Source organism: Acomys russatus, chromosome 9 (assembly GCF_903995435.1).
Source record: "Acomys russatus chromosome 9, mAcoRus1.1, whole genome shotgun sequence".
Lineage (NCBI taxonomy): Eukaryota > Metazoa > Chordata > Mammalia > Rodentia > Muridae > Acomys > Acomys russatus.
Window position 1 is genome coordinate 48258697 of NC_067145.1, and position 12048 is coordinate 48270744.

At 41.1% G+C, this 12048-nt stretch overlaps 1 protein-coding gene across 1 annotated transcript in view; it reads left to right on the forward strand.

The window, feature by feature from the left end:
• The first annotated feature begins 6016 nt into the window (after nt 1-6016).
• The window catches only part of Nsun6 (NOP2/Sun RNA methyltransferase 6), a 39496-nt gene continuing 33464 nt past the window's right edge, over nt 6017-12048 (forward strand). The window contains exons 1-3 of the mRNA XM_051151286.1: nt 6017-6095; nt 7590-7745; nt 10283-10362. Of these exons, the coding sequence (XP_051007243.1) occupies nt 6021-6095; nt 7590-7745; nt 10283-10362 (311 nt within the window). The 5' untranslated portion in view covers nt 6017-6020. The remainder of the gene's footprint in view (nt 6096-7589; nt 7746-10282; nt 10363-12048) is intronic.

Below are 12048 nucleotides of genomic sequence, written 5' to 3' on the forward strand. Positions count from 1 at the left end.
TGTTCTTAGGGCCTCGCTGCGGCGTCCCCTCGCTGCTAAAAGCCTGCACAGCCTCAGTTTGTGCGGTCCGCCGGCTCCGCGCGGAGGAGTGGCTTTTCATTCCTGCCCGCGGCCGGCCGTCTTGGGATTCTAGCGTGATTCTTAATTCTGAATAGAATTGATGGGGACACGCGCGCTGGAATGCCTTGTAGCCCAGGGTTCAGTTAAGTTTCTGAATATACACTGTTACCAATTTGGCCAAGGGTTAGAAGAAGGATTTTAAGGCTGGCAGCCTAACCTTTTAACACGGTAAACTATTCCATGACCTGCTCTAAATAAAACAAGTGAGATGCCCTGTTAGTGCTGCGCTTCAAAAATCAGTGACTTAGATGCAGGGTCACACTCGCCAATTTCATGATACTAAACCCTAGTTTCATGCAGCCTTCCATACGGAGGAAAAGATGTACCAATATCAGCCAAACATAGCATTAATGACCATCTGTTGGACTATAAATATAAGCGGGTTTGTGTTTGCATAAGCATGTTTAAAGAGTCATTTCTACTCCTGGCTTCATTATTAAAGCCAACTTGAGATTTTCTGACGCCCTTTTGGGGAGGCGGGGAGGCATTTAGACATTTGAAAATGTTGCTAACCGGACGGAAAGGAAACCTACTCTGACTAAAACAGATGATCAATGCTAACAAAATAGTCAGCGAATAAAATGTTGATATGTGTATTAATGTGAGAAAAAAATGGCACCTAAGTTTATGGTGTGCGTTTGTATAATTTTGTCAAATTATAGAAGTGCTTCTCACAACTCTAGAAAAATCTGAGAATTTACTTCTTAACTGTAGCTCATACAAAATAAATACTTTTTCTTTAAATATTCATTTAAGGTTTGTTTACACTAATTTCAGTGTTGCCTTTGGTATAGAAGAGGTAATGGTCTGTAGAATCAAGCCAGTTGAAAATGAATATAGTTTGAATTCGTGAGATAAGAATAACTGCATGAAAATATTATGAAATAAGAACTTTCATTAAAATAGAATCCCAGTAAAAACTCTCCAACACAATATTTTAAAAGTATAAGTGCTAGATTAGCATAAAATAAACTGAAATTTCAAAGAAGTATGATGTTAACTCACAAAGCATAAAAAAGGAAAAGTACTGGACTTCTTAGGAAGAAGCAAGAGAAACTGACCAGATGATACTAGGAAAAACTTGATGTCTTTGGCATTGAGTTCAACTTATTAATCAGTTAAGTTGGATCAGTTTGTACAGAGCTTGAAAAAAAGAGTTGAAGGAACTGCGTGTTCTGCCAGCTAAGGGGGAAAGCCACTATACAAACTCCTTAGCCTCTCTCATGTCACTTGTGATTCAGTCCACTTGGTTGGTTTCCAGATGAGCTGGGATTGACTGATTGCCCATAAGGAAGTTCTTTTCTGCCATATGGTCGAAGAAATCAATACAATTTCATTCCGTAAATATCTATAAGACACTTTTGGATGCTGTAGGTGATTGATTGATGAAAACAATGTAATATATCATTCTTGAAAGTAGGAAAGAACATACTGATACATTTCTAAGCTGTTTTTTTTTTTTTAATTCACAAAGGGGTTACAGAAATATTTACTAGGCCAACATATCTGTAAGTTGATGACTCTGCTCATGTTAATCAATGGGACTTATATCTATCTGTTCTCTGTACTTCAGGGATCACCATACTCGGCCTCCCCAAATTTTTCTCAAACAGGTGTTTGGAAGCTGTCATCACATGCAGTGTTATCACCTGGGGGCATGCTTACTGGCCTCCTGGGTCAATGGAAGCCATGGTGGTGTGTAAAATACCATTTGTAGGAGGATTTTGACACTGAGCCATTTTGTGAAATGCTCTTGGACCTCTCTGGAAACAAGTGTATCTGGCCCTTCGTTACAACCATGCACCTTAGGGCGGGACCTGTGACACACATTTATAGGACCTCTCATTAAAAACCGGAAATCTGCACTCCTCCCTTGCATGGACTAGTTAACTCCTGATCTGTCAGAATTTAGGTCGCTTACTTCTTCCCTGCTGAGTGAAGACTCCAGCATGGGTTATCACAGCAGTTCACACTCAGTGAAGGTTGGCCTTTTCCAACACTCTTGACAGCAGTTTATCTAATGTGTGTAGTCTTTAGTAGCACTATTAATCTAGTTAATACACGCAAAAAATGAGGTGTAAAAACTTTAATAATTTGCCCAGTGCTGCAAGAACTGGTATATGAACCAAAGCAATCTAGATCAGTAGTAAAATTCTTAAGAATTACGATATGACTCACTCAACAGCCTAACAAACTCTGTATATACTCTAGAGTTAAAGGAGTTTTATTTTCATAATCTCTACTGTTTGTTTCTTTCTCAAGTGTCAAGAATACACTCAGGACAAATAAAACAGCAGGGAATTAGGCTTGTAGTAAGCAGACTGGCAGATCTTCAGAGAGGTCTGGACTGTGGCGAGCTGTGGTACTAACCTTCAACATAACCACAGCAGGAGAAATGAGGAGGTCTAGGTAAGTTACAGACTCTAATTTATGGAACTAAAGATAAGCCAGTCCAAGGACTTGTGGGTTTAATATATTCCTACTTTTGCTTTCCAAACACTAGGTCCTAGTGTGTAGTTCCTGGGATGATGCCAGCTATATCTGAAAAGCTGAAATGCTGTATTGACAGGATTAGATGTGTGGCTAAATGGATGCGCACAGATGTCATGCTATCTTATAGAACTTTGTGGTGATCAGGAGGGGCTGGTGTTGGAAATGGCTGTAATCCATTGAGGCAGGAGGATTGTGAATCAAGAATAGTCTTGGCTAAATAGGTCTGTCTCAAAAACAAACATAAATAAATGGGGCTGAAGAGAAATCCCAGTTAGTAAAGCCATTGCCATGCAAGCATAAGGACCTGCTTTTAGATGCCAAGAAAGAAAGAAAAAAAAAAGCTGGGTCAGGAGTGTATGTGCCTGTACTTCCAGCATTCAGAAGGCAGAGATACGACACCAGATCCCTGGAGTTTGCTGGAGCTAAGTCAGCCAGCTCCAGGTTCAGTGAGAGACCTTGTTCCAAAACATAAAGTGGAGAGCAATGGTGACTGAACATTGATTTCTGGCATCCACATGCATGTGCACACATACATACCTCTGCACCTGCACACATGCAATCATGCACACAAATGCAAGAGAAACGCCATGAAGGAAAAATGAGCAAGTTCCCTTTAATGCAGAAGACAAGAATCCAGAATTAAGACTATCCCCCCAGATCTATCTGAGAATAATATCCTCAGGGATTAAATGAGACCAGCTTGCTATAGAAGAAATAAAAGGTGACTCTGAAAAAATATAAGAGGGAAAATTAGATAGAATTTGGTACCCCCCCTTTTTTGGGGGGGCACAGAGAGTGCAGAAGCATTTAAGAGCATCCTCCCTGAAAGTAACCTTTCTAGACTACCCCTTCTCCTTGTGGCCCCTTCTAATGAAATTAAATATGTTTTAACCCTTTCCCCACTTTGGAGTGCCATAAACAAGCTTAAGATGATATTATATTGTAGTTATTACTCCCACCCATCCCTGCTTGGTGGCCCTTTAAAGAGCACACAGCCTCCAAGACGCCTACAGGGCTGTACTCCTACAGGAGTCTTTCTTTGCTTAGACAGTACATGCTCACTCTACCAATTGCAGATTTATAAGATTTTTTTTTTCGTTCCAATTGTACAACACCAGCATACCTACTTACTCATCTATTATATGTAGCCAAGATTAATATAAGTGTTGGGTCACCACTCAAATGTTCTGAAGTAGCAAACTACTTTAGCTCAGATATATGGTTGATGACAATTTCCTTTTCTACTTCGCAAAAGTGTCTGTGTTTGATTAGTCATTCCAGGAGGGCCCTTATGAAACAATGAGTACAGTATGTGGAAATGAAATTTCTCCCTCATGGAGTCTATGTTTAGGTTCAGCTTTTCTTCATTTCCTAAAGATTTCAACCACGTCTAGTGTCAGGGTTATTACAAAATTGCCTGTCAAAATTCTTTTTTATGGTTAGCCTAGCCCTCTGAACCTTGGCCATGTTGCAGCAAAGATGTCATTTACCTGTTCTCCCTGCCTGACTACAGCAGAACAGGCCACCCTTCCCAGGCCAGAGAGTGTGTGCTGAGCTGGACAGGAGGCCTAGTGACAGCAAGGACAGAGTAGATGTAAACACGTAACCTTTCCCAGAGTTTGATTCATCCGTGCCTCATGTTCTTGTCTAAGCTTTGGTCACCTCAGCTGCTTTTATACAGGGTAGCAGTTTTACACTAACTGCTATAGACCATAATATAGCCATATACAATAGTGTGGTGGACACAGGGGTGGGGGGATATGGCCTGGGGCAGCTGCCTATGAGGCACCCACACTGCTGTAAGTAAGCCTAGCAAACTAATGTGTTTTTTCCAAGCTGGACTTGTTTCATTTTTCTCATTTGGGGTGGATAGATGTTTATGTTTTCCCAGGAAAGTCATGCAACACTTTCAAAACAGGAGTACCAGATATTTTCTTTATTGATTTTAGGTGGTTAGGTCAGGAAAGAATCCCACGCACTGGCCGAAGATACATGATACTGTGGAGTGGCTAATGACTGGGTACTTGTTTGAGAAACTAGCTTACTGGTCCTTAGACTATTTTCTTTTTCCTCTCTTTTCTTCTTCTTCTCTCTCTTTCTTTTTTGGTCATGGGAAGCTACTTCAACCCTTGAGCCTTAGTGTACTGTTTGTAACCAGTTTGCTGAACTGTGGCAGAGTGCCACTGTTACAGTATTTTCACCATAAAGACTTGCTGGTGCCATAAAAAAGAGCTGATATATATCTTTTAAAGCCAATGTGAAAAATTTAAAGATCTAAACAACAACAACAACAAAAAATCACCCCCCTTTCTAAAGTTACATATGGGATGTGGCCCCAAACAACAAAAGCACAAAATAAAAAATCCCCTCCTACTCAGCAACAGAGAGAACTGTTCATCATGTTCAAGTGTAAAACAGCCAGTTACTTCGGTTAGTTTTAAATCTTTTTCACCTCATTACCATCAGGAAAGTCACATCAAGGCTCTCTTGTGCTCATAAGTACGTTAACTATTAGCCTCGTGACTAGTTATAAATACTATTAGGGGATTTTAAGTTTTACCTGAGTGCCTGAGAGAGAACAGTTAAGAGCACTTGTTCTTGCGCAGGACCCAGGTTCCATTTCCAGCACCGTATGATGGCTCACAACCATAACTTCAGTTCTAGGGGATCCGACAGGCAAGCACGTGGTGCACATACATTGCACGCAGGTAAAACATTCATACACGGGATGTAGATCTTTTAAAAATGAGAGAGGGTAGTGTTGATTCACAGCCGATGACGGGTTCATATGTCCGGCGGAGGGAGATACTTGCATGAAACCCTAGGCCAAATAAACTGTGGCCTTCACCGCTACCTATACTGGGGACACTAACCAGAAACCTTCCGGACTCAGGTCAGCGAGGTGCCCTCCTCAATCCAGCATCTCCCTAAGCCTGGAGCCCTCAGGTACACCTGGCAAACCCCGTTCTTCCTAGGACGAAGCACCGCCCTCAGGGGGCAGGACTGCAGCGGACTTGCAGTTGCAGATTGGGCGTGCACAGAAAGGTGGGCTTTAGGCGCCGGAAGTGATGAAACCAGGAAGCGCCCTTCGGCACCGAGGTTCTGGGCGCGGTTTTGAAAAATAGCTAGTCAGAGATAGCTATCGCTAACCACTTTTCCGAGGTACCTCGGGGTACATTTGTTCATTACTAGCCCGTTTTTGGCGCAGCCTCGCAGTTCGGAGCTTTCTCACAGCATCCGAGAGAACGACAAGGCCCGGACCCTCCTCACTCCTCAACTCAGCTCCGAAAGGCACCCCTGTGCTCGGTCATTGGCCGGCAACGCTGCAAAGAACTGCTTCCCAACATTTTCTTGGGAAACTTAAGTCAGGATTTAAAAAAGAGAGAGAGAGAGAGAGAGAGAGAGAGATGCATATATTTCCTAAGATATCTTTGAGACCTGAAGTTGAAAACTATCTCAAAGAGAGCTTTTTGAACAAGGAGGTAGGTCTCATAGACATTTGCAAGATTTCGGATACAACTTCTGGGAAAGCAAAACGAAGACTAAAGGGTAATCTTTACAGCCTTGGTTCTTGTCACTAGTCTGTTGGAATGTTTAAAAATCATCTTTTTGTCGGGATTGATGCTTACTGAGATGAAATGAGTATATGTGCTCGCATTTAGGTGTAAGGAAAAAAAGAAAGAAAGAAAAAGTGTTATGTGCCTGTCGGTATCCTTAGTACTGAAGGGTTAGGAAAATTAACCAGAAAAGTTCCCTGGCCACAGAGCTCAAGGCTTACATGATAGATGCATCTGTTCGGTTAAAGTACATGCTCCTGTACTCAGGCGGAAAGGAACACCCTGAGTGCCTCTTTAAAAGCTGTCCGTTGTTTGTAAACCATTACATTTTAATCAAATAAATCTTGGTAGAGTACTTTGGTTCCATTTTTTTAAAGAACTGACATCAGAGTCCAAAGAGTCTTGTTACTCATCCAAACTGACATAATTGTCAAACAACTAAAGCTCAGATATAATGAAAGAAAAAGTCAGTTTTAGAGTCTCGAAAGCATAATCTATTTATGATCGGTTTATTACTTATTTATTGAGATAGGGTTTCTCCACATAGTCCTGGCTGTCCTGGAACTCAACGTAGTAGACCAGGTTGGCCTTGAACTCACTATGATCCACCTGCCTCTGCCTCCTGAGTGCTGGGATTATAGGCTTGCTCCACTGTGCCTTGCTGGAAAGCATAATTTTTGTGTGAGTTACCTTGAATTAACTCTCACTGTTAAAGCTTAATTTATTCTGTGAAAATTAAATAGGTTAAAAGTACTTGGCAAGATTGTCGTGGGGCATCATCAGCCTTAAGTGAAAACAACTGTGTTTGGGCAGGCACGTCTTCAAGAGTATCAGCTGCTTGTTACTGGCCACACTTAGCACAGATGTTCCCAGTGAACGTTGATTGCCTTCTAACGAAAAATTCCCGCATGCTCTGATCACCTTACCCTGCTACCACTGGGAAACTTGGATTTTTTTTTCTAAATTTTTGGTTTTCCAGCAAAATTAAATCCATTTAAATGTTTTTTATTTTCGAGTGTTTTCAGAGCTGGGATTTAAAAACAGATTTCTACGTCTTCTTTCCAAATCATGTTAAAAGGATAAACTAGATGGAAATAAAAAAGATTTTAAGTTTTATCTTAAGGTATCTTATGAAATGTATATTAAGAGAGGAAGGGGTGTTCAGCAGTCATTTTCAGCAGTTTTAGAATGGTGAACATTATTTTATGAAAGATTGGTGAAATCTTTAAGATCATCCCTTTTCAAATCCACCAGGTATATGAGTTTAAAAAAAAAGAAAGAAAGAAAGAAAGAAAGAAAAGGAAGGCCACCCCGTTTGCAAAAACAGTTTGGAAAGGAAAGAAATAATAACTAAACCCCAAGTATGTTAAAATTGACAGATACACATTGAAATTGAGATGGTGGTTCTGTTGTTTTCAGGTTGTGTCTGCTTCAAGCAAACAGGAAGCTGAAAGGAAGTTTGAAGCTCTGCTGACTCAGCTGTCCCACCCTCCGTCGTTCACAACTGTCAGGGTGAACACACACTTAGCCTCGGTTCAGTATGTCAGGGGTCTGCTGCATGAGGAGCTTCAGAAGGTCAGTGAGCACATGACCTGCTGTGCACTTACACTTCGTTGCTCTGCCACGCTGTGCTCCCGCAAAGTCCCATGAGTAATAGCAGATTCTATCTTCTTAAACGTCTGAATCTCCAGAGTTTATTATTCTCATATAATTTCTAAACACACATAGTGAAAGAGCTAGTGAAATAAGGGATATATTTTTAGAAGTAGAAATACTAACTTTTGCATGTCTTTAGGGTTCAGTTAAACCATAATATAGCTATGTGATATGTTGGCAGCATTTCAATGGTCCATGTCAAGTAAGTATGTGATATAATCCATAATATAGTCACAGTCAAAATAGAACCCTATTGAATAAAGGGATTTAAACACTTGTGGATATTACAGTTGCGTAAGTAGGGAAATTAGGTTATGAACGTTAAGCTGTCTCAAGGTTTTTTAGTAAGAGATGAGGTTAGATTGAGCCTAAACTCCTGATTCTAAAATTTATTAGAATACTAGCATTTAGGTTACTTTTCTAAGCCCTCTTGACTTCATCATTAAAATATATGCAGATCCTTTCTGATCCTTTAACCTAATTGCATAATGAGCAGCATATAGTGATTAGGGGGACTGATTGTGCATTTGAGTCCGGAGACATGAGGAGACCTGCTAAGTCGTTGTAGAATTACATGTATTTTTATAGTAGGGTTTGTTTTGTTTTGTCTTTTGAGGTTTTTTTGTTGTCGTTTTGTCTTTTGTTTTGCTTTGTCTGGTGAACCAATGGGTTTATTGAGCATACTTACAGAGCATGGGTGAGAAGTCTCTAGAAGGTGGCTGACTCTGCACAGCTGCCTCTTCAGAGTCCGACCCTATCATGTGGTGACTCCACAGAATCTGTATCATGGAGCCACACTTTGAATTCACCACTTGAGGATTTTACTTTTAATTGTGGCTAATTAAACATACGTGTCTTATAATAAAACCTGAAGATTAGGACAATATAAAGTATATGGTTTTAAGGTTTTTAACCAGTATTGTTTTGTCAGTATTGCTCATGTTCTAAGTGGAACCAGGATTGTAAAGTGACATCTTATGATTTGTAAGCAGAAAGTTAGTATCTGGTTTTGTTGTTTCTATTGGGATCATATTGTTTATATTGTTACCTAATTGTTTTCAGGAACTTTGTATTTTTAGCTGGGTGGTGGTGGCACACGCCTTTAATCCCAGTACTTGGGAGGCAGAGGCAGGCGGATTGCTGTGAGTTTGAGGCCAGCCTGGTCTACAAAGTAAGTCCAGGATAGCCAAGGCTACACAGAGAAACCCTGTCTCAAAAAAAAAAAAAAAAAAAAAAAAAAAAAAAAAAAAAAAAAAAAAGAAAAAAAAGAATAAAAGTATTTTGTGGTTTTAACATTGTACTCTGAAATTTGTCTCCAAAGAAACATACGATTGGAGGGAACTTGTCACTGGAGAATTTACTCAATGCATTACATGTTGTAGTTATAACTGGTGGGTATAAGCAGATCTGGTTACATTTAATACATTTTCAAAGAAAAATAACCCTGATTTATGTTTGATAATTTTACATGGTATAAACACTGGCACCAAGTTGGACTCAGACTTGTAGTGTATCCATAGAACTGGAAAGAAATGCCCATGGTGAGCCTGTGAGCTGTGCTGGTAGCTTCTCACCCTGCATGTATTTCCAGTCTGACCAGCTAAGTATAATAGATTTAGATAATTATGAACTTCTAATAAAAGTCCTTTTTGATATTAGCAAAATTCATATGGCATCCTCCACTGTTGGTGGCATGTGTCATAGTGATTTAAATCTTTAATGTCCTCTTCTGAAGTGGTTAAAATGAGTCTCCATGTGCATATGAGTTAGGCCTTGATTATGTAGCCCAGGCTCACCTGTGACTTACTGAGTAGCCCAGGTTTCTCCAGGAGTCCTGACCCTCCTTCCTCACCCCGTCCCCCAAGTGCTCGCACTACAGATACACACCACTGTACCCAGGTTAGAAAATGGTGTCTGAACGCAATTATAAATAGAATACATGTTTTCAGAGTAAGCCACTTAAACTAAACGTGGTTTGTGTTTTCAAAATTGAATAATAAGCAGAATTGAATGCTGTAAAGGAGTCAGAGCTGGGTGTGGTGGCCCATGCCTGTAACTTCAGCTCCTACAGAATCCGAGACAGGAGGATGGAAAGCTTGAGGCAAGTGTGGGCAATATAAGGAGATTCTAACTCAAAACCAAAAATTAAAAAAACGAGCTCAGGGTACAGCTCAGTGGTTCAGCACTTGCCTAGTCTGTTCGGCCTCCAAGCACTCTTTCCTGCTGAAGCAGAGGAAGTATTTAGAGATATGTTTACTTCTACAGTATTCCATGAAGTAAGGTGAAGTAGGCCTAAACCGAGCTTCCTGAGTGGGAGGTGGTGGCATGGTGAAACCTGTGCCACTTACCACGTGTACTGGGTCTCTGCCATTGTGTGCATGGTGACATGGAGGAGAGGCCTGTGAGGCTGACCGTGTGCACCGGGAGCTCCATCACTGTGTGTTTGTCATTAACAGCAGTTCAGTGGATTCAGCGTCCCTGTTCTCCAGCATCCAGCCCTTCCAGATGTCTTACTCATCCCTGTGACTGGACCAAGGTTAGTGGCTGGTTCATGTTCCTTTTATTCTTCTAAATTAAAGTGTGTCCCCAGGTGTCTGCTTGTTGACAGTATTGTCTGCATTATTAGAAATGCTCTAGGAATTGGGAGTCACAGCTTCCTAAGTTCATGGTCCCTCATGTACTGTGGTGAAGGACTAGGACAGGGACAGGACCTTGAAAATAGTGTGTCTTATATCTATTTAGTGCAATGATGGACTTTATTCTCATTTTTTCTTTTTTTCAAGACAGGGTTTGTCTGTGTAGCCTTAGCCAAGGACTCACTTTGTAGACCAGGCTGGCCTTGAACTCACAGAGATCTACTTTCCTCTGTCTCAGGCTCAGCCTCTCTATGCTGGGCTACTAGGCATGCCTCAGCACACGCAGGTTCAGTGTGTTGCTGTTAATGAGTAGAATTTAAGTAGGCTTTTTTTTTTTCTTTATAAAAAGTAAGGCCGTTTCATCATTGTTGTCAAAAGTGATGCAGTGACTATTTGAGAGGTGTGTAAGCAGGTCTGCAGAGTTCGCTCTCATGATGTCAGCTACTCTTCAGAGCTTTGTGCTTGCCTTGGACATGAGTTCTGTTGTAAAGATGGCCCTTTGCCAGAGTGTATTACACAAGTTGTCTGTCTTCCTGCTTTGCCTCCCGCCTTTCACAGGTGGTAGGCTTCAGTACTGCTTAGAGTAGTGCATGATAAAGCACTGCGTATATTTATTAAGGCCCGGCAGCTCTTACCTGCGTCTACCTACATTTCATTGCAGAAAGTTGGGTACCATTTGTTTCCTAAACTAAAATAGTTTGGTTTTATTATTTGGTATTTTCATTGTTACTTCTCTCTTTTTTGAGTTTTTTTGAATATAAACATTTGAGATATTTTCACCTTTGTGCCCCTTTTAATGTGCCTTTTGCTTATTAAGATCACTCTTGTGGTTCCATGTAGCATGTCTCTCATCTATTCATTCGTCTGTCTGTATCTATCTATCTACCTATCGATCAATAGCTGTCTATCTGCATGCGTGTGTGTGTGGGCTTGAGAGTGGAAGTCACAGGGTAGCTTGCAGGAGTCGGTTTTGTCCTTCTACCTGCTGGGTTCTGGAGATGAAGCACTTTATCCAGAGCCATCTTGCTACCCTTTCTCTTTAACTCTTATGTAAACACTCTAGAAGGATCTCATTTTACAAGAGGTTCTGAATTTGTGCTGTACTTAAGGCGTGTAGGTGTTGCAAAGATGAGACATAAATTGTTCAGTCTACAGTCAAGGAGCCTTGGGGCAAGTGAGACTGTTAGGATTGCTCTGTAGAAGTATAAGGAAAGTGCCATCAGAGGTAGCACAGGAAGGTCTGAGACCACAGGACATGCTAAATGTTGTATTTCGGTTACTTAAAGATGATTAGTAATTAGGCTGATAGACATAGGGAGGGCAAGGGTGTGCTAGAGAGGGAAGAGAGTGAAAGCAAACATGTCAAGGCATGGAAATGTGTGGTGAGCCCTGATAAAGTAATCGCATTGGGCCACTCAGTTTTCAAAAGGGCAGGTGAAATCACCACCATCTAACGCTGCAAAGAATAGGTGGCGGAAACAAAGGCAGAAGTCGGGAAACTGAGTGATGAGTACAGTGGCCCTGTCTCACATCAGAGGATGGACTCAGGAGCCCTGTCGGCACTGCAGGACTCTCAGCTTGCAGAG